Raw genomic sequence first — 19839 nt, forward strand, 5'->3', positions numbered from 1 at the left:
TACCGAGAGGAATAGAAGAAGAAGAAGAAGCTAAGCCAATTTTCTTGATATTCAGACCGAGAGGAATAGAAGAAGAAGAAGAAGCTAAGCAAGTTTTCTTGATAATCAGAGCAAGAGGAATATAAGAAGAAGAAGAAAATGCTAAGCCAGTTTTCTTGATATTCAGACCGAGAGGAATAGAAGTAGAAGAAGAATCTAAGCCAGTTTTCTTGATATTCATACCGAGGGGAATAGAAGAAGAAGAAGAAGCTAAGCCAGTTTTCTTGATATTCAGACCGAGAGGAATAGAAGAAGAAGAAGAAGAAGCTAAGTCAGTTTTCTTGATATTCAGACCGAGAGGAATAGAAGAAGAAGAAGATAAACCAGTTTTCTTGATAATCAGACCGGGAGGAATAAAAGAAGAAGAAGAAGAAGAAGCTAAGCCAGTTTTCTTGATATTCAGACCGAGAGGAATAGAAGAAGAAATAGCTAAGCCAGTTTTTTGATATTCAGACCGAGAGGAATAGAAGTAGAAGAAGAAGCTAAGCCAGTTTTCTTGATATTCAGACCGAGAGGAATAGAAGAACAAGAAAAAGCTAAGCCAGTTTTCTTGATAATCAGACCGAGAGGAATAGAAGAAGAAGAAGAAGCTAAGCCAGTTTTCTTGATATTCAGACCGAGAGGAATAGAAGAAGAAGAAGAAGAAGAAGCTAAGACAGTTTTCTTGATAATCAGACCGAGAGGAATAGAAGAAGAAGAAGCAGCAGCTAAGCCAGTTTTCTTGATATTCAAACTGGGAGGAATAGAAGAAGAATCCCTGTTTTCTTGATATTCAGACCGAGAGGAATAGAAGAAGAAGATGATGAATTGATTATTAATGTTTCTTAAAATATATCGGGAGAGTTTGTATTTATAGATGGCATTCAATGTGTCTCTGTTTCCTTTTTTCCGTCTTGTTTCCATAGATAGGTTTTTCCTACTAGTACTATGTTTCGGTTTCCTATTTGCGTCTTGTTTAGAATTTCATCCAGTTTCCTTATTAGGCTAAGATTAAACACAAACCCATTATTCCAAAAATTCCATCATATTTGAGGTTGTCTCCAAAATTTTGATAATGGTGTTGTTTTTTTTTTTTACTTTGTTAGTAGTAGATCAGCTGTTCGATAAATTGTCTCTTCCAACTCTCTCTTTATTTTGAATGTATTAAAAACAAGTTTAGCCAGTTCCCACTGGAATTCTTCCTCAGAAGACTCCTTCAAAGTAATGACAATTTGATTGATTTCGTTTTTAATTGGTAAATGTATCCGTTAATGTCAAAGCTGAGCCTATGAAAATCAGAGTTCACGATTGTACAAATTTTCAATTCATAATTTCTAGCCAAGTCTTTAAGTTTAAATGTTAAAGTCTCAGTCTTTCAAACAATTTCAGTGAGATTTTGATTAGAATTTATAAAATTGAGTGATGGTTGGTGGCTTATAGAAAAGTGTACGTTCCACAACCCGCCATTGCATCAAAATATTGCTTAGTTTCGTTCCACACCGCGTTTGCAAAATCCACGAATCAGAAAAGTGTACGTAAGTGCATCTGCAGAGACCCCTCGGCTAGACATGCCATCGAAGAGTCTTACAGCCTCAGTTAACCTGTCAGAGTTTCAAAGACCATTAATCAACGTGTTATAAACTACAACATTCAATGCTATCTTCGCATCATTTATCATTTGCAAAAACAGATTCAATGCCTCGTCCAGTAAACCTCCTTTGCATAGAGAATCTATGATAACACAATAGGAATAAACATTCGGCTCAAAGTTGTTCCATCTAACCATGTTGTTTTGCACCTTAAGAGCAAGATGTATATTGCCTGTTCTACACAGCCCAGTTATTAAAGCTACACATGTACATTCATTCGGTTCAATTCCCATCTCAATCATTCTGTCAAACAGCTTCATGGCACAATGAATCTTCGTCTGCAAACACAACCCTTTGATCAAATAAGTGAAAGTATATACATCAGGATGATAACCCCTCTTTAGAACACCCCCAAACAAGCTGAACCCAGTGTCAGTATTCTTGGATTGACAACAACTGTTAATCAAAATGTTGAATGTAATGAGACAGGGTTTGAACCCAACCAAATTCATTCTCTTATACAAGATCATTACATCTGAATGATATTTAAGTTTTCAAAGTGAATTCAGTAAATGATTGAATGGAGCAGTATTAGATGGAAATGGGTGCAGTGCAACTAATTTATTCAAGTAAAATAAAGCATGATCCAGTTTCTTGATTTTGCCAGAGTTGCATTCATTAACCACTGCACTTACCAAATGGGAAGTATTTGAAACATAAAATCTATTTCCGAGAAGAACCAGATGAGGAGGATTCAGTGATGAAGAATGATGGGAGATTACCCTTCTGAGGGCACTCATTTTTTTTTGCCTGTTTTTCACTATTCATGCATCTACATGAACACAAATTTGTGTCGCTGGAAAAAAAAAAGAGCAATGACCCATTGGGCCCTGGCCTTTGGTGTGCACTGCTCGAGTCTCTGGCCTTTAGTATCTTACTGACACCTTTGTCTCGGTCAAAATCTGACTCGTCCAAGTCAGATATCTGATTTTTCTGTCCTTTTTTTCCCTTCTTTTCATGATTGCTAAAGGCTGATACCATGGTTACTAAGGGAGGGTACCAATTCAGGATCCAATGGCTAGGATTACTTTGTCTTTTATGAACTGGTATCCGCCCCGCTAATAGCGGTACCATCCTTTAGCAATTGTGTTTTTTTTTTTTATGTTTGACCAATGTAGTGTGTAGATGTAATAAGTCAGATTCATAACTTGGCTTACCCATCTATACAAATCAAACAGTGACTTGTTTCAAAAATAAAAAACAAAAATACAAGTCTGAATTGATTTGGTTCACCCATCATTTTTTGAGTCAGTCATAATAAATCAGATTCATACAACTATTTTAGTAAAAATATAAACAAGCAATGTGTAAACAACAATAATTCCTCAACCACCGGATGAAATCATGTACGAAATTTCGAGAAAAACCTCTATCACTAATTTGGAAATGTGGGCATATGGTATATCAATTACTGATTTGAAAATATGAGGGGAAGATATCGAGACATTTACAACTTAGATTAAACCACATCTCCAAAAATATTGCACCACGAAAACACAGGTTTTCTTTCTGTTGTAGAAAAAATGTTCCTATAACACTCCTCGAGATTTGTATTGAAAGATATAATCTTAACCATTGGATGAGTCAAGGTTTACACTTGATGGATGAATTGTAGATCATTTAGATGACTCACAATTTCTCGCGTGATGCTTTTTTGTTAATGAAGAGTTTCCAGCTCAGCTCTCCAATAATTTATTGTATACTTTTCTGGTTGAAATTACACTTTTATATATAGGTTGTGGAGCAATCGTATCTATCGCAATATTTGTCTGGATACATTTGGACTACATATCTGTACCACATGCTGTCTAGGTTCATCCTGGTCCATACCAATTTATTCTTTTTTTCGGATCTCTAACTTCCAGGTTATTCCTAGTCTTCTTTGACTCGCTTTTTTTTGGAGGGATTTCTAATCTCCAGGGTTTGAATATGTACCTAGTCTCCTTGGTAACTGATTATCCCTTTTTCTAGGATCTGCGACTTCCAGGTTTGAATATGTACCTGGTATTCTTAGTTACTGATTTTCCCTCTTCTTAGGGATCTCTGACTGGGCTATAATCATCCTTCGATATTTTTTTACCCAAGGATCCAATACTGAGTAGAGCTATTGGGTTGGGACACTTCGACCCATATATAAACTATATGGTACAAATATAACCCCCTCTTAATTCCCAATTTGTTGATGGATTAAGGAAAGAGTCCCTTTGGGAAACTGTTCCAACATTTAACTTAGATTCCCCCAAGCTATTTTTTGAAGTGACATGGTAGTTTTCTTGTGAACAATGTTGCACTTGGTATTGCTGTTGTGGGCAGAGTTTTCCGAGTTTAATATGAACGAGTCTTGATGTTTGTACTTGCTGCTGTAACAAGTCTCTTTATTGCATTACGACAATGTGTTTTCTCTGGAATGTGACAAGGCTATCGCATCGAATGCTATAACATATTGGCACATCTCTTGGATAATATATGGATTTTTTGGATCAAAAACTTTGTTGGTCTCACGGTGAGAGAAAGACTTAAGTGTCCACATATGAGGTGAGACCATAGATTCCTGCATGGTGAAAGGTTTTCTTCTCGTACTGTGGTAACGTTACAGTTTCACTGTTCGAGAAAAGATAGCATATTGCTTCCATGAGGCTTATATCATTCTGATTACATTGATATAATGTTATACGATTATAATCTAATTGATGTTCTGACAATGGTAATAACGAAATGTGATCCGCGCCTTTTGGATTATTTTTTGTAAATATCATAACTAATCATGCATTGAGAGCTTGATAGGTGACATTCTTTATTACATTTTCTAGTGACGCTTCACTACATCTCAAACCTAGTGAGGGAGCATAAGTTAAATCTGAAACTTAGTACTTTGAGATCTTTGTATTATATAGTTGATTAGATATATATATCATGTTTTTTTTTTGTCTTTTCATTTTCGCGTTTGCCGATTTTTAATTTCTCTTTCATCTTCTTGCTCTTCCACTCCCTTTCTAGTAAGGCTTCTTCATGCAAATAATTTTTTATATTTTATTTTACTTTTTTCCTCCAGCTCTGACCAAGTTTCCTCATAAATATTTTATTTCTCGACTCCATCAAAGCTTCTTGGCAAATTGATTTGATTTTCTTTCGTTCCAGCTCCAATTAACTTCTTTTTGCAACAACTATATTTTTTTGTTTCTCCCGCTCTAACAAATTTTCTTCATGTTTTTTTTTCTTTAACTCCATCAGACTTTCTTCATGAACTGGTTTGTTTGCTCTTCTGTTTTTGTCTTCTTTCGCTCCTACTACTTCTTCGACAATGCTTCCTTTTGTAATTTTTCTACTTCGTCCTATAAAAGCTTCATCGCAAGATGATTTTTATTCATTCCACCTCCGATAAATATTATATATGTAATTTTACATTCTTTATCAGTTTTGGTATGTAGCTCTAGCTTATAATCCAGCAAGACTTCTTTATACAATTTTTTGTTTTAATCTTATAATGAACTCTCATTTTCCTGAGAATGGGATTCCATTTCCCATGGAACAAGGTCCTTGCTATTCTTGAGCCTATGTTGAACCGGTTTAGGTTTGGCTTGCTCGAAAATTTGAGCAAGTATTTATTAAGACCTGCAAGGATTTTTCTCTAATGGAAGTCAAGTTGGTTTGGTTCTCACTGCACTGATATGGGGTTAGGTTAAAACCCTATTGCCCATGGAACAAGGTCCTCTCTATTCTTGACCCTACGCTTAACCGGTTTAGGTTGCGAACAAATTTTCTAAAATATTGACTAAGACCGTGCAAGGAGTATTTTTTGAAATATTTCCTATAATCAAAGCCAAGTTGGAATTGGTGCTAGCGATACGAGAATTATTGTTTAACTTCTTTGGCTAGTATGACCGAAATTTGTGTCCGGTATTCGCTATGCGAATGTTATAGCTAAACAACTCTGGCTAATATCAAAGTGTGTGGATCATACATTTGTCTGTTAGTTGTGCATTTATATGTGAATAGTAAATTGTTTATAGGACTAACAAATACGAATAACGTAAAAAAAATTGTTCAAGCGTTTAAAATTACTTAATAACTCGCGAATGATCAAACATCGCAAAGATGCATCCCGTAGTAAATTGTGAACTATTTCCAACTTGATGAAATTCCATGTTTTGGGCTCCATTTTTATGCTTTCCACTCGATAAAACTTCCCTCCTGCTAGCTTATATATTAGGTACGTGTCATGTACCTGTTAATGAATGGGAGTGACCATATCTATATTAGTCTGTAGTTAGTTTAATTAGTGTTAACTGTAACGGGTGGTTGAGATGTAACCACGTGGAGGGTTAGTAGTCGTTAGATATTTGAGAGAGTGAGTGAGTTATATACTCTCAAGTCTCTGTAATGAAACCCTTATCGAATTATGAATCTATTTTGAGTAACATTGTTCTTCAACTGGTTCTCTGAACTAGCAGGCTTTTACCGTGAGGTTTGAGAATAAACCCTATCTTTATGATCAATTTCTGATCCAAATCTTGTCATCGTACTCTCGGGTACATGACAATTGGTATCTATAGCCGTTTCGATCTGTGAGGGATTTAATGGCAGAGTTTACTGAAGTTACACAACTTCAACAAATCCCTGAAAGTGCAAATCAACACGAGTTGAAGCTGGTGGAAATGAACAAGAAACTTGATAATATTTCGACAAAGGAGTATGTCCAAGAACAACTGGAAATTTTTTTTCAATAAATTTTAACTAAATTTGGTGATATTGTTGGCGGCTCGTCATTTGATGAAGGTGTTTCTACGAACTGGCGACGTTAGTAGTGGATCTGTTGCTCAATCTTCTGAATCTCAAGATTTTTGTGTTTTTGCATCTGAAGAAGCAAAATCGGTTCCTACTTCTATTCGTCCAGATTCTTCTTCTCTAGTTCACTATGAAGTTGAATCTCAGAAAGTATAATCAAATCCTTCCACTGTCGTTGACAAAGAAGACGATGATTCCACCGATTCTGTGAGTTTTCAGTCGAAAGACATAGAAGATGATGAAGTGATTCATACCGACAGTACAAATCCTAAAAGCTCAAAGGAATTAGCCGTTCTTCACAACAAGTTAAACTGTCCGGATTGTCTTCATATTGGTATTGGTGATTCTCGTTGCATACTTGATCGTGGTAAGTATTTTTGGAACTTGATTCTTAGCTTTGGGTTTAAATCATATTATGGGTTTCTAGATTCGATCATTCATGTATTTGCTAATGATTCTGAAATTCGAAATGATAGTCACCTGCTTATTAAAATGTCTAAGAGCGAAACTGAGAGTTTGAGCAGTGATGGAAATGATTTTCTCTTACAACTTCCGCAATGTAAGGTGTTTGCTAAAATGCCTCCAATAGATACAGTCTGTTTTGAGCTCAATTTTTTTTTCCACCATACACTGCATACTAGGATATATTCTCATCCTTGTTTCAAGTCTGATGATACATTATTTGATCGAGGAAAATAATTTCAGCTTCTTAGGGCGTTATTTTCTATTAATTGTGAATCTTAAGACTATTTAGGTGCAATTACTTCTTGTGTGATTATTATTCTTGGGTACTGTTTCGATTTGTTGTTGGAGTATTCCCATATGAGTTTGTTTGTTCAAAATGGTGATAGCTATGATGATAGCCAGATGTTTCCTAACAGACCTCAACAAAGCAATGTCCCCTAGAAAATTTTCATTTTTCAAGATCCAAAGCATAGTGCGTCTGGCAATGCATAAAAGTTGTTTGATCAGTTGCTTGTTGGTTTTAGATTCTTTTTTGATGAGGTATTTATTTCTGGTTAGTTCATTCTTAATGTGGGTTCAATTTCAATGACATACTATAATGGAAAATTTGTTCATAGGCTTATTGGTAAGCATGGGTTTGAATCAGATTCATTGCTTTGTGCTTCAATTTTTTTGGTGTTGGTTAAATCGAGTACCTGTAAGGACATCCCGATGCCTCAATGAGTAAGAGATCTAAGCAGGGTTTAATGGATAGAAAGGTATTCGAAAATGTTTACCTTTCTAGTTGAAATTCCACTTCTATTTATAGGTTGTGGAGGAATTGTATCCAGTTCAATATTTGTATGGATGCATTTGGACTATATATCTGCACACATGCTCTCCAGGTTCATCTTGGTCCAAACCAAGGCCAATTTTTTTTTTTTAGGATCTCTAGCTTCCAGGTTTGAACATGTACCTGGTCTCCCTGGTAACTAATTCTCTTTTTTCTAGGATCTGTAACTTCAATGTTTGAATATGTACCTGGTATTCTTAGTAACTGATTCTCCCTTTTCTTGGGGATCTCTGAATGGGCTATAATCATCTTTCCATATATTTTCTCCCAAGGGCCCTATACTGGGTAGAATTATTGGGCTGGGGCACTTCAACCCATAAACAAACTATATGGTACACACACGTTTACATAATGTGTAATTGATTTCTTAGTAATGGCGCCAAATTCCTAATTGTTCTAGCCTTTATCTTTACCGGTGCTTGTGAGAATGTCGATTACCGGAGAACTTTAGATATACGTTTTGTTTTTAGGCGTCATTACTAATACGTTATTGACGGGTACCGAATTTGAGGTATTGGCGTTAGAGCTGGCAAATAAGCCAAAACCCGCGGGTTAACCCGTGCCCGGCCCGTGAAACCCGGCTCGGCTGGTTTCAAAACAAGCCGGGTTCGGGTTGGAGAAATGCCGGCTTGTGAGTAAACGGGTTAACCCGTCCCGGCCCGGGAACCCGCGGGTTGAACCCGTAAACCCGTAATGCTATCAACGGCTGAGATCGTAAGATCTAACTCCTCTCTTATATAACTCCTCAAACAAAAAATTTCTCAGTTCCTCCAAAACCTAAAATCTCCGCTGCGGCTCAGAAGAATGAAACGAAAGGCTTTCTAGGGTTTTCTTCATCATGGTAAGAAGATTCGTGGTTCATTAATTCGTTGTTCGTTTCATTAGTCATCTCTATTGATGATTCTGATTCTGATGGTGTTGTTGTATTTTTCAGGTTCTCTCAAATGATATCGATCTGTTGAATCCAAAACCTGATTTGGAGAAGAGGAGGCACAAGCCTAAGCGTTTGGTTCAATCCCAAACTCCTTCTTCATGGTAACTACTCCTAGTACTAATCACCATCTTCATCATTATCAATCTCTTATCTATGATTTCATTTTATTGAATCTGATTTGGGTTTATTTGCTTGTTTGTGTTTATGTGTTTCTGTGGAAATTGTTGCAAAATTGGATGATTTCAATTTTTCGGAACTAACTTGAAGTTCCACTATTGTGTTTTTGCTGGCCTGCCTGCCTGTCAACGAAACTGCTTCCCATTCAGTTTGTATGTATTTGAGTATAATTTTGGAAACGCTTTAACTTGTTGGATGTTTTTGAGATGTCAATGTTCTAATTTGCTTGTTCACTTTAATGGGAGGACATCATTTGCAGTCTAAGAGACACTCCCTAATTGATGTTGCGATCAAATGTGAACTCAGACTGTCTCGGAGACTTTTCGAGTAACGTTCTCTGGCCTCATTCTTTTTATTGAGTTATTATTTGTACATCTAATTGGGGTTTGTAATGAATGGTTTGATTCTGTAGTTTGTGATGGGACATTCTTTCCGTCTCTCCACGATGAGATGTCTGCAATTGTGGGTTGTTTCAACCGGCGTGCACAGAACCTGCTACAAGTTCATTTATCTTCGGGTTTCAGAAAGTATTTTACATGGATTAAGAGAAAACTTGTGAAAGGAAATCACGTTGCTATGGTTGAAGAAGGCAAAAAAGGTTTACTACATATCTTTGCAGGTTATGCGGTTGGAGGAGGACATGTATTGCATATGGTTTGTGATTTAACAATAGCTGCTGACAATGCCGTTTTTGGCCAGACAGGTCCAAAGGTACTCGTATTATGCTTGTTTTATGAGCATTCTTTGGAATGTTAATTTTTTAATGCATATCTAGAAATTGCACACTAGAATTATTTTTCTGATCTCCTCAAAATACCTTTTACGGTGGATTTGTGCAGGTTGGAAGTCTTGACGCAGGTTATGGAAGTTCCATCATGTCTCGTTTGGTAAGTGTTGAAACTGAATTCTCTGGCGCAGTGGGGGAATCATAGCCCTTAACATGTTATTTTTCTTCTGGTGGTGGTTTACCAGGTCGGGCCGAAAAAAGCACGTGAAATGTGGTTTCTAGCTCGATTTTACAATGCTTCTGAAGCAGAGAAGATGGGGCTAGTGAACGTCGTAGTACCGGTGAGTTTATTACAGTCAACTACTCAAGGGGGCTACTGTATTGTTTTCAGCATTTTGTGTTTTTGATAGACAACAACTTTTTTTGTCTTTTCCCTTGAATTTCTGCCACCATTGCCAATTTGCTTGTGTATGGAAGATTTCGGCAGTGACAGCGACATTTCTTCTGCAAGAAGGTTTTGCCACTTTACTTTTTACCCCAACAGGATACTACTATGGATGTAGGGTGGCAGCAGTCAACCTCGTCGGCAATACAAGCCGAAGGAATGTCTCGCTTCACTGCTGTCTAGTGGGCACAGAAACTAACAATTATGCTGTCAGATATTAAGTGCCAAGGATGCTTCAACATGTAAGTAGTAGTTATTACTTGTATTTTTCAGTTTTTCTTGTGATTTTGGAGAATATATGAATATTTGAATCTTTGTGTTGTTGTTGGATTTTTGAAGGCAGAACAACTGTATTCAGTCACTCACAAACAGTGGTTGTATGTGGAAATTGTCAAACTGTCTTGTGCCAACCAACTGGAGGTAAAGCTAGACTTACCGAGGGATGCTCATTCTGGAGAAAGGGAGATTAAGCGGTTGCGATAAGGGGATGTTGTAGTCGATATTCATTATTACTAGTAGAACAATGTAGATTATATAGTGTTTGTTTTTAGCTAAATAATGGCTCCAAAATTTGATCTCATTTAGGATATGTTCTTAAGGTATAAAACGGGCGGGCTAACCCGTGAACCCGCGGGTTAAACCCGTTACGGGCACGGGTTGAAGAAATGACAACCCGTGGAGAATTTCAACCCACGGGTTTCAACCCGTATCAACCCGAACCCGTGGAACCCGTAACGGGCAAGCCCCGGCCCGCCCGTTTGCCAGCTCTAATTGGCGTGATCATCTAATAACTTTACCGGGAGACAAATCTGCAACGTAGGACATCCTATCAACATCTCGGTTGTTCATAAAGTGGGCTTCTTATAGTTAAGTATGGAAGGTGCATTAGTCTGGCAGAGTAGCTAGTCTAGTTGCAGGCTAAGCCATTTACCACATAACTGAACCCTGAGTTTAAAGTAGGTAATAAATAAAAAAGAATCAGTCAATCACAGGTCAGTCAAATATATTTTACATCAAAAGTAATTCAATCTTTACGTATCAAAAGAAAGCTAGCCTTATCTGCTGCAGCAAAAAAGTGGACATTTACTGATTTACTTGACCATACAAAAGTAAAATTCTTTTGTCCGTATGCACATCACACATTGGGGTCAAGTCTTTGTAATTGATGTACTTTCAAAACATATTGTTACCCGAACATTCATGTTTCTACTGCTTTTACAAAATTAATTAACTCATCATTATCCTTAATCAAAATTTTTTGATTATTGCTGCAGGAAGTAAAGTTTGGGAAACGGTCTTTTTTTCTTTAAACAAGTAGTATCAAGAAACTCTTAATCTCAAATTTAAATTGTAATTATCGCCATTAAACGAACATGGCTTTTTTAGTAGAAAAACATATAAATTTCGAGTCCCTACATGGTTTTATCTCATCGAAAATCTGTTTGATAAACAAACCGTTTTGTTCTGCTAGAGAAACATCTGGTAATACGAATATTTATAATGGTTAAGCCCCGATAAAACAATCATATGACTAACAACAAAACATTAGTACAATCAAAGAAAGTGTAATTTCACTTCAAATGAGTTTAATTTAACAGTAAAATTAACTTTAGAAACAATAGTTAATCATGAAAAGAAGATTAGATACCAAATTAAACAGAATTCAACCTAAAAATTCAAACTGATTGAAGTTTTGATTCATTATTGTTTGTGGGGATTCAGATAAAAAACGAGTACTTTAATCACTTGATCAAACTAGATATGCCCTACAAATATCTAAAAAGAACAAAGAGCAGGGTACCGTAAAACAACACAAAATTGGTTAAAAGGGCCAAAATCAATAATTTCTGGGTGAAATTGACAGTTAGATTTTGATACTGTTTAAATGGACAAAAATGTAAAAATAGACGGTATGTAACCAGTTTCATCGTGCCCATTTTCAAATATTTTTTCTTATTTTTAATTTACTGAGGAAAAATAAAATAAAATAATACACTTAGAAGCCGCGTTTGTTTTTTACTGACTCGACATTAAAATTTGACTCTGGTCTAAGTCGACATGAAATTAGACTCAAACTCGGAGATGAATGAGTTAGGTTGGAAAAACCCACTAAATTTGTCAAAATTCATCTAATTTAACAAAAATAATATGATATATATGATAAATTTTTTTTCCGAGTTAAAATGAGTCATACTCATATGAGTCAAATTCGGATGCAACTATGTGCAAAAACTCAGCAAAAAACAAACGCAACCGGAGAAATCGATTGGTACTGCTGCATCTGTTGGTGTGTCTCTAAAGAAATCTTCCTCCATAACCTGCACTAATGAATAATGCTTGTTTTATTTCATCAGAGCTTATTATTTTTCTTTGCTCCAATTCCTATCAATGAATAATACAAACATTAAAGTTAGCTGAAAAATGTTGAATGGACTAGTCAAGATAATTAAGCACTATATGACTAGTATTATATATATTACCTCTGCACATGAAGCTTGCATTGCAAAATCACTGAAACAGCTTATAACACACTGTTGCATCTCAAGGCCTAATGCTTCAATGGCAGTAATAGTCGATAGTAACAACCCCGGTTTCCCTGCGCACGAAATCTCGACTCGAGTATCCATTTCCCTCCTATCTACTTCAAACTAAAAAGTTTTCATGCAAGATTATTCGATTTAGAGTCCGGGTTTCGGCTATAATTTTTGGCACAAGTAGTACTCTACTAACAAAAATATAATGTGAGCATACCTTGGGAGTATTTCTTATGAGGATCTCCTTTGACTTGATGTCCTTAAAGATATCCATTGAATTGTTTGTTGAACCACCCATTTGAGCGATTTCTCCTCTCAATGTTTTGATTCTATCAAGTAATTCTTTCATGTAATCAATAGTATCTCCAAGTATAGATGTTCTGTCCATCTGTTAATTAAGAGAAACGTAACCCTAGTTTCACATATTTGAGATTATTTGAATTCATTAGTACATATATACTGTGAGTTAATTAATTACCTTGCTAATCTTAGGAACAACGGAACGGAGCATCGAAAGGCGGTCATTTAATCGTTTTCTTCGCCGTCTTTCCGCCATTAGATTCTTTGATGGTTGTCCTTCAACTTTCTTCACCTTAGTCGTCTTTCTCTCTAAACCCGTTTCAAATACTTGAATCTGGTTCGTACTAGCTTGATGAACTTGCTCAAGTTTAAGATTTGTATCATTGTTCTCATCTTCGATTAACTTTTGAGGTTGATGATCATTGCATAATAAAGGACTAGGTAAAACCATTTGATCATCATGTTGCTCTATGAACAATGGAGTTGGTACTGCATCTTGCTTTTGCTCAAAAGTGAAATTGCCTATCTCTGGCATTATAAAGCTAAGATCTTCTCCAAATGGGACACTCATTTCATTGAATGAAGAAACAAGATCGAGTTGTGACTTTGTCGAAGACATTTCTCCGAACAATGACGGACTCGGTGGGAAACAATGCAAACTTGGAGGGTTATTAGTAATCATCATCTCGTTGAAGCAATTGAAAGTACTCCATCCATTCGACAGCATCATCATTTCATCATCAGTAGTGGCATTCATTTGTGGAGGAAAGGTTTCCCAACTTTCTCTCCTTAAGCTCAGTAATTCCTCTAAGAAACCTTGCTCATCAACCTCCATTATGTTGCTTCCCTTCTTCCTCTGGTTCACTCACTGTATGCAAAAGCTCTCAGCACAAGGTTGCAGAAATCATGCATATATACAACAGGCAGTAAGAGCACACAAAATGATTCCCCTTCTTAATGGATGAAATATGGTACTATGTACTTTTGTTTTCGTTTCAAAATAAATAGTTCTTACTGCTGCCTAAAGGTATCTAAAATATTGTGCATAGGTTAAAATTTTTTATAGCAGTTGGAGCCAATATAAGGTACACTAAAGGAATCTGCTTTTACTCCTCTCTTTTTCACTTTTCATTCATTCTTTTTAAACAATAGTGTGGTTCTAAATTGACAATCCGTGTGGGAATAGAGCTAAACTTTCATTTTTTGGAGTTAGCACTGAGATAGAGGTAGAGCACCGAGCCATATATGGAGTCTGGATTTTAAGCAGATTTGGGGAGCGTGTAATAGTCATTTTAAGCACTTAACCTCTATAAAGATCACCTTTTTTTTTTCTTTTTTTACGTAGAAGAGATACCTGACAATCAATATCCAATGCTATTGACAATTTCATGAAACAAACTGTGCGCAATACTATGATATTAATCACTTTTCTCATGCCTAGGTGTTAGTCTAATTGTGATGACAAAGAAGTGTACATATGCTTGGACAAAACCTGAAAATTCAATGGACTAAAATGAACTCTCATAAATGTCATGAAAACAATGACCCCCACCATATATATGTCCCGATGGGAAAGGATGGGAAACTAGACCTTGTCAGGGTCTATGATGCCACATTGCTACTGCATGCAAATATGTTTCCCATGAAACATTAATTAGGTTGATGTCTCTATATTCAAATGATGATACATCTTTCACCAATTTTCTCTCTTTTCTCCATCAAAAAATATTGATCGCATCTATGTTTATCAGACCTGGTCGAGTCTCTTTATTGTTTGTTTTTCTTTAATATGTTTTTGTGATGTATCTGACTCAGAATTATTAAACGTAGCATAATAATAAGTTAAATTCAGATGTAATGAGTTAGATTCTCATAAGAGTTTGTTGAGTTAAAAAAGAATAAACGGTTTGTAAATTTTAGCTTATGCTGCTTAAAACAACCTATGTACTTAATTACTATGTTTGAGCTGTGACAAAACATCCAAGTATACGACTCATTTGATCCTGTTTGCAGTTTTGTCTGCTATAAAATTTCTGCCGATACAAACAGCATCTGAATCGGAGGTATCCAAGATCAGGAGCTAAATGCAGATGCCAAAAATATCATGTTGCTTTGTTTGAAATCTACCAAAACATCCAAAAAAAATCTCATTGAAATTTTGAGTCTAGTTACATCTTCTTCAAGCAAATTTTGGATTACGGGTCAGAGATAACAGCCTAACACGACAACTGTTGGATTAACTTCAACATAGAAGTCACTAACAAGCTGTTTAGGACAAGATTAGGAAATTGATGTAATCATAAGGGAATTAGAAGTCATCTAGTTCTAAGAAAAGGTAAGACAAGTAATAAGGTAATAGGACTAGGAAAATGAATTCATAATTTTATATATATATATGATCACCAAAGTTGTGGTTGATCATATGAGCAAGATTAGAGCTTGTGTTTAGTTTTGAGAGATTTTCTAAACATCAATAAAGAGAGTTGTCTTTATATAAGCTAAGTTTCATCTTGAAGTTGCCATTAATTGGTATCAGAGCTTGTTTTCTGAGCCATGGAAAACGAAACCACCATTGTGGGTGCAAAACAGTTCACGCCACCATCAATACAAGTTCCAATCCTCAACGCCACAAACTACACAGTATGGGCCATGAGAATGAAGGTACTGATGAAAATCTACAAAGTTTGGGAAACGATTGATCCTGGTACATTGGACCCAGACAAAAACAATGTTGCCATTGGATTACTCTTTCAAGCAATACCAGAATGTCTTGTTCTACAAGTTGGTGAACATGAAACTTCAAAGAAAATTTGGGATGCAATAAAGACACGTAATCTCGGAGCTGATCGAGTTAAAGAATCCCGTATGCAAACCTTAATGTCTGAATTTGAAAGAGTGAAGATGAAAGACACTGATACTATTGATAGCTTAGCACGAAAGCTATCAGAGATAGCCTCAAAAGATGTGTCACTTGGACAATCCATTGATGAAGATAAACTGGTAAAGAAGTTTCTCAATAGTTTACCAAGATCCAAGTATATTCATATCATAACTTCTCTCGAACAAGTCTTAGATTTAAAGAAGACTAGCTATGAAGATATAATTGGAAGATTGAAAGCATATGAAGAGAGAATCCTTGATGAAGAAAACAATGGAGAAACTCAAGGAAAACTCTTGTACACAAACTCTTACCAAAAAAACTCTGCGACAAGAGGAAGAGGTCGTGGAAGAGGTGGTAGAGTAAACAGAGGCCGAGGAAGGGGAGGAAGGTTTAACTCACAAGATAGAACAACAAGTCAGAATGATCAAAACCAAGGGAAAGAAAAGAAGGATAGATCAAACATTATTTGTTACAGATGTGATAAACCAGGACACTTCTCCTCTGTATGCCCTGAAAGAATACAAAAGATGGAAGAAGCAAACAATAATGAAACAAGGGAAGCAGATACAACTCTTTTCATGCACGAAGTTGTATTCTTAAACGAAGGGAAACTAATACCGAAGAACTACGAATCAAAGGATGGAGAAGAAGGAATCTGGTATTTAGATAATGGAGCCAGCAATCACATGACTGGTAAGAGACACTACTTTTCTGAACTTAATGAGAAAATCAAAGGACAAGTGAAGTTTGGGGATGGATCTTCTGTAGAAATTGAAGGGAAAGGATCAATTCTATTTCAGAGCAAGACCGGAGAACAGAATCTTGTCACAAACATCTACTTCATCCCAAACTCACAAAGAAACATTCTAAGTTTAGGACAAGCTACAAAAGTTGGATGTGATGTTAGAATGCGACAAGATTATCTAACAGTTCATGACCCAAGTGGAAGACTTTTAGTTAGAGTCTCACGCTCACAGAATAGACTCTACAAGGTAAGTCTCATGATTGGAAGACCATTGTGTCTGAATATGAGACTGGAAGATCAGACATGGAAGTGTCACGCAAGGTTAGGACACATAAGCTTCAGAACCTTAAAGGCTATGTCTCAGAACAAGATGGTTCGAGGGCTACCACAACAAAACAGAGTGGTGGAGAGGAGAAACAGGACTCTAATGGAGATGACAAGAATTCTTTAGAGGCTATGCAGATACCCTAATTATCTATGGGGAGAAGCTGTACGACACTCCACATACCTAATAAACAAGATACCTACGAAAGCTCTGAAAGACATGACTCCATATGAAAGTTTGCGAAAGAGAAAACCAAACATAGATCATTTAAGAGTGTTTGGTTGCAAAGCATACGCAAAAGTTGATTCTGCAACTCTTAAGAAACTGGATGATCGATCTCATACTCTTGTGCATCTAGGAATTGAGCCTGGATCCAAAGCTTACAGATTATTCAATCCAACAACGAAAAGAGTAATAGTGATTCGAGATGTGGTATTCGATGAAAAAGCAAACTGGAACTGGAAAGAAACTAATGATGGACAAAGTACGGATCCAGGAATGTTTCACATGAGATGGGGTCAAGTAATTGATGAAGGAAAAAGACCCATCATCATCAATACCAATGGAAAGAATGATGTTAATCAAGAAGAAGAAGAGAATAATGAAAACACTGAGAATAACGAAGAAGTAGAAGAAGAAGAAGAAGAAGAAGAAGAAGAAGAAGAAGAAGAAGAGGAGATCGATGAAATAACTCAACCCATTCCACTGCGAAAATCAACAAGACAGATACAAAAGCCATAATATCTGGAGGATTATGTTCTTGAAGCTGCAGAAGAATGTGAGGTTATGCTACTTTCTGTTAATGATGAACCAAGGAATTTTCAGGAAGCAAAGGTCTCGACTAAATGGACACAAGCATGTAGAGAAGAAATTATTTCAATCAACAGAAACAAGACTTGGTTTCTAGTTGATAAGCCAGGTGGGGTAAAAGTGATTGGTCTTAAGTGTATCTTCAAGGTTAAAAGAAATGATGATGGAACTATTAACAAATATAAGGCAAGACTTGTATCTAAGGGATACGTTCAAGAATCAGGCATAGACTTTGATGAAGTTTTCGCACCAGTTGCTAGACTACAGACAATTCATCTCTTAATAGCAGAAGCTGCATCAAACTCATGGGAAATTCACCACTTAGACGTTAAGACAACATTCTTACATGGTGAATTGCAAGAAGATGTGTATGTTGAACAACCAGAAGGTTTTGAAGTAAAATGACAAGAGCATAAGGTTTATAAGTTATCAAAAGCTCTATATGGTCTAAGACAAGCTCCTCGATCCTGGAATACAAAGTTAGATCAAATCTTAAGAGAAATCAGATTCGTTAAGTGCTCTAAAGAAACATCAGTATACAGAAGAGAAGAAAAGGGGACGCTTCTTGTGATTGCAGTCTATGTAGATGATCTATTTTTGACTGGCAACTCCCTTAAGGTGATCAATGAGTTCAAGAGAGAAATGTCATCGAAGTTTGAGATGTCAGACCTCAGAAAACTCACTTATTACCTTGGCATAGAAGTCCATCAAGGAGTAGATGAGATTCAGATTAAACAAGAAGCTTATGCAAGGAGAATTCTGAAAGAAGCGGGACTTGAAACTTGTAATCCAACTAAGATACCAATGGAGTTTGGACTTAAAGTTTCAAAGGCACAAGAAGAAGCTGAGATTGATCCAACGAGTTATAGAAGAAATGTTGGATGCCTTAGATACTTGTTACACACAAGACCAGACTTGGCTTTCTCTGTGGGAGTAGCAAGCCGTTATATGCAGAGTCCACGCAAGTCTCATGGTGATGTAGTAAAGCAGATATTGATATATCTAAGAGGAACAATCAGCTGTGGATTGAAGTATGGTCGAGGAGGATCAAAAGGAATTGTTGGGTATAGTGACAGCAGTCATAATATTGACCAAGATGATGGAAAAGGTACAACGGGTCATATATTTTATCTAGGAGAAGCACCTATTACATGGTGTTCACAGAAGCAAGACACTGTAGCCCTCTCATCCTGTGAAGCTGAGTTTATGGCCGCAACAGAAGCAGCTAAACAATCAATATGGCTTCAAGAACTGTTGGGTGAAATCAAAGGAAGAAAACCTGAAAAAGTTCTCATCAAGATTGATAATAAGTCTGCAATTGCACTCACTAAAAATCCAGTGTTTCATGGGAAGACGAAACACATTCACAAAAGGTATCATTTCATACGAGAATGTATCGAGAAGGAGATCATCAACATTGAACACATACCAGGAACTGAGCAGAAAGCAGATATATTGACAAAGGCATTAGCTCGGATCAAGTTTGAAGAAATGAGACAACTGATTTGAGTACAAGATATGTCACAGGTAAGGTTGAAGCTTAACGGGGAGAATGTTGGATTAACTTCAACATAGAAGTCACTAACAAGCTGGTTAGGACAAGATTAGGAAATTGATGTAATCATAAGGGAATTAGAAGTCATCTAGTTCTAAGAAAAGGTAAGACAAGTAATAAGGTAATAAGACTAGGAAAAGGAATTCATAGTTACATATATATATATGATCACCAATGTTGTGGTTGATCATATGAGCAAGATTAGAGCTTGTGTTTAGTTTTGAGAGATTTTCAAAACATCAATAAAGAAAATTGTCTTTATATAAGCTAAATTTCATCTTGAAGTTGCCATTAACAACCTGATTTGATCTCTCAGATACGTCTAATAATCTCCTTATTCACTTTGTCACGAATCAATTACATTTGTGTTTGGTTTATTAGTGGTTACTCTAAGCCAATCAAGGGCGATAATGGATTTTTTACGACGACATGATAATTTCAGGAATAAAAAAGCTACAAACAACAACAAGAGCATGCTGCATGCACGCACAGCCTTTAATGACAATGATCAAAAAAACAAGCAAGACCAAACAATAATAGGAATCGAAAACATATTATTATTCACACCTACAAAACAGACACTAACAGCCTAAAACACCAACCAACAGACCATCCTTACAGCACTGAGTGTACTCATTATAGAGGATATGATACAGC

At 36.3% G+C, this 19839-nt stretch overlaps 3 protein-coding genes across 10 annotated transcripts; 1 reads left to right on the forward strand and 2 right to left on the reverse strand.

The window, feature by feature from the left end:
* Nucleotides 1–1630: 1630 nt before the first annotated feature.
* On the reverse strand, nt 1631–2648 carry LOC113276372 (pentatricopeptide repeat-containing protein At1g62914, mitochondrial-like). The gene is made up of 2 exons (XM_026525976.1): nt 2390–2648; nt 1631–2142 (listed from the first exon to the last, which is right to left on the reverse strand). Exons 1-2 carry the CDS (start codon nt 2646–2648, stop codon nt 1631–1633), a joined length of 771 nt encoding a protein of 256 aa, XP_026381761.1.
* A 3425-nt stretch (nt 2649–6073) lies between these two features.
* Nucleotides 6074–10588, forward strand: LOC113324423 (1,4-dihydroxy-2-naphthoyl-CoA synthase-like). Of its 8 annotated transcripts, none has more exons than XM_026572748.1 (10): nt 6074–6819; nt 8515–8590; nt 8684–8784; nt 8951–9012; nt 9120–9187; nt 9273–9571; nt 9700–9747; nt 9833–9928; nt 10065–10274; nt 10372–10588. In XM_026572748.1, the coding sequence occupies exons 5-9, from the start codon at nt 9142–9144 to the stop codon at nt 10251–10253; spliced, it is 678 nt and encodes a 225-aa protein (XP_026428533.1). In that variant the 5' UTR covers nt 6074–6819; nt 8515–8590; nt 8684–8784; nt 8951–9012; nt 9120–9141; the 3' UTR covers nt 10254–10274; nt 10372–10588. The 8 variants fall into 8 exon arrangements, with proteins under 8 accessions (XP_026428533.1, XP_026428537.1, XP_026428527.1 ...); XM_026572752.1 differs by having other exon boundaries at nt 9010–9012; XM_026572742.1 differs by lacking the exons at nt 6074–6819; nt 8515–8590; nt 8684–8784 and having other exon boundaries at nt 8801–9012.
* A 1580-nt stretch (nt 10589–12168) lies between these two features.
* Nucleotides 12169–13770, reverse strand: LOC113340299 (transcription factor bHLH93-like). Its single transcript, XM_026585510.1, has 4 exons — nt 13045–13770; nt 12784–12954; nt 12513–12680; nt 12169–12414 (listed from the first exon to the last, which is right to left on the reverse strand). The coding sequence occupies exons 1-4, from the start codon at nt 13699–13701 to the stop codon at nt 12328–12330; spliced, it is 1083 nt and encodes a 360-aa protein (XP_026441295.1). The 5' UTR covers nt 13702–13770; the 3' UTR covers nt 12169–12327.
* Nucleotides 13771–19839: the final 6069 nt, after the last annotated feature.

Source organism: Papaver somniferum, chromosome 1 (assembly GCF_003573695.1).
Source record: "Papaver somniferum cultivar HN1 chromosome 1, ASM357369v1, whole genome shotgun sequence".
NCBI lineage: Eukaryota > Viridiplantae > Streptophyta > Magnoliopsida > Ranunculales > Papaveraceae > Papaver > Papaver somniferum.

Excerpts from the sequence above, each read along its gene's own strand:
- LOC113276372 (XM_026525976.1), bottom strand. The coding sequence starts at position 2,648 with ATGGTATCAGCCTTTAGCAATCATGAAAAGAAGGGAAAAAAAGGACAG. Across the intron at positions 2,143-2,389 it reads AAATGAGTGCCCTCAGAAGG|ATGTAATGATCTTGTATAAG; the intron begins GTAATCTCCCAT and ends AATATCATTCAG.
- LOC113324423 (XM_026572748.1), top strand. The coding sequence starts at position 9,142 with ATGTTGCGATCAAATGTGAACTCAGACTGTCTCGGAGACTTTTCGA. Across the intron at positions 9,748-9,832 it reads GTTCCATCATGTCTCGTTTG|GTCGGGCCGAAAAAAGCACG; the intron begins GTAAGTGTTGAA and ends GTGGTTTACCAG. Across the intron at positions 9,929-10,064 it reads TAGTGAACGTCGTAGTACCG|ATTTCGGCAGTGACAGCGAC; the intron begins GTGAGTTTATTA and ends TGTGTATGGAAG.
- LOC113340299 (XM_026585510.1), bottom strand. The coding sequence starts at position 13,701 with ATGGAGGTTGATGAGCAAGGTTTCTTAGAGGAATTACTGAGCTTAAGG. Across the intron at positions 12,681-12,783 it reads TCATAAGAAATACTCCCAAG|TTTGAAGTAGATAGGAGGGA; the intron begins GTATGCTCACAT and ends AAAACTTTTTAG. Across the intron at positions 12,415-12,512 it reads TGCAAGCTTCATGTGCAGAG|GAATTGGAGCAAAGAAAAAT; the intron begins GTAATATATATA and ends ATTCATTGATAG.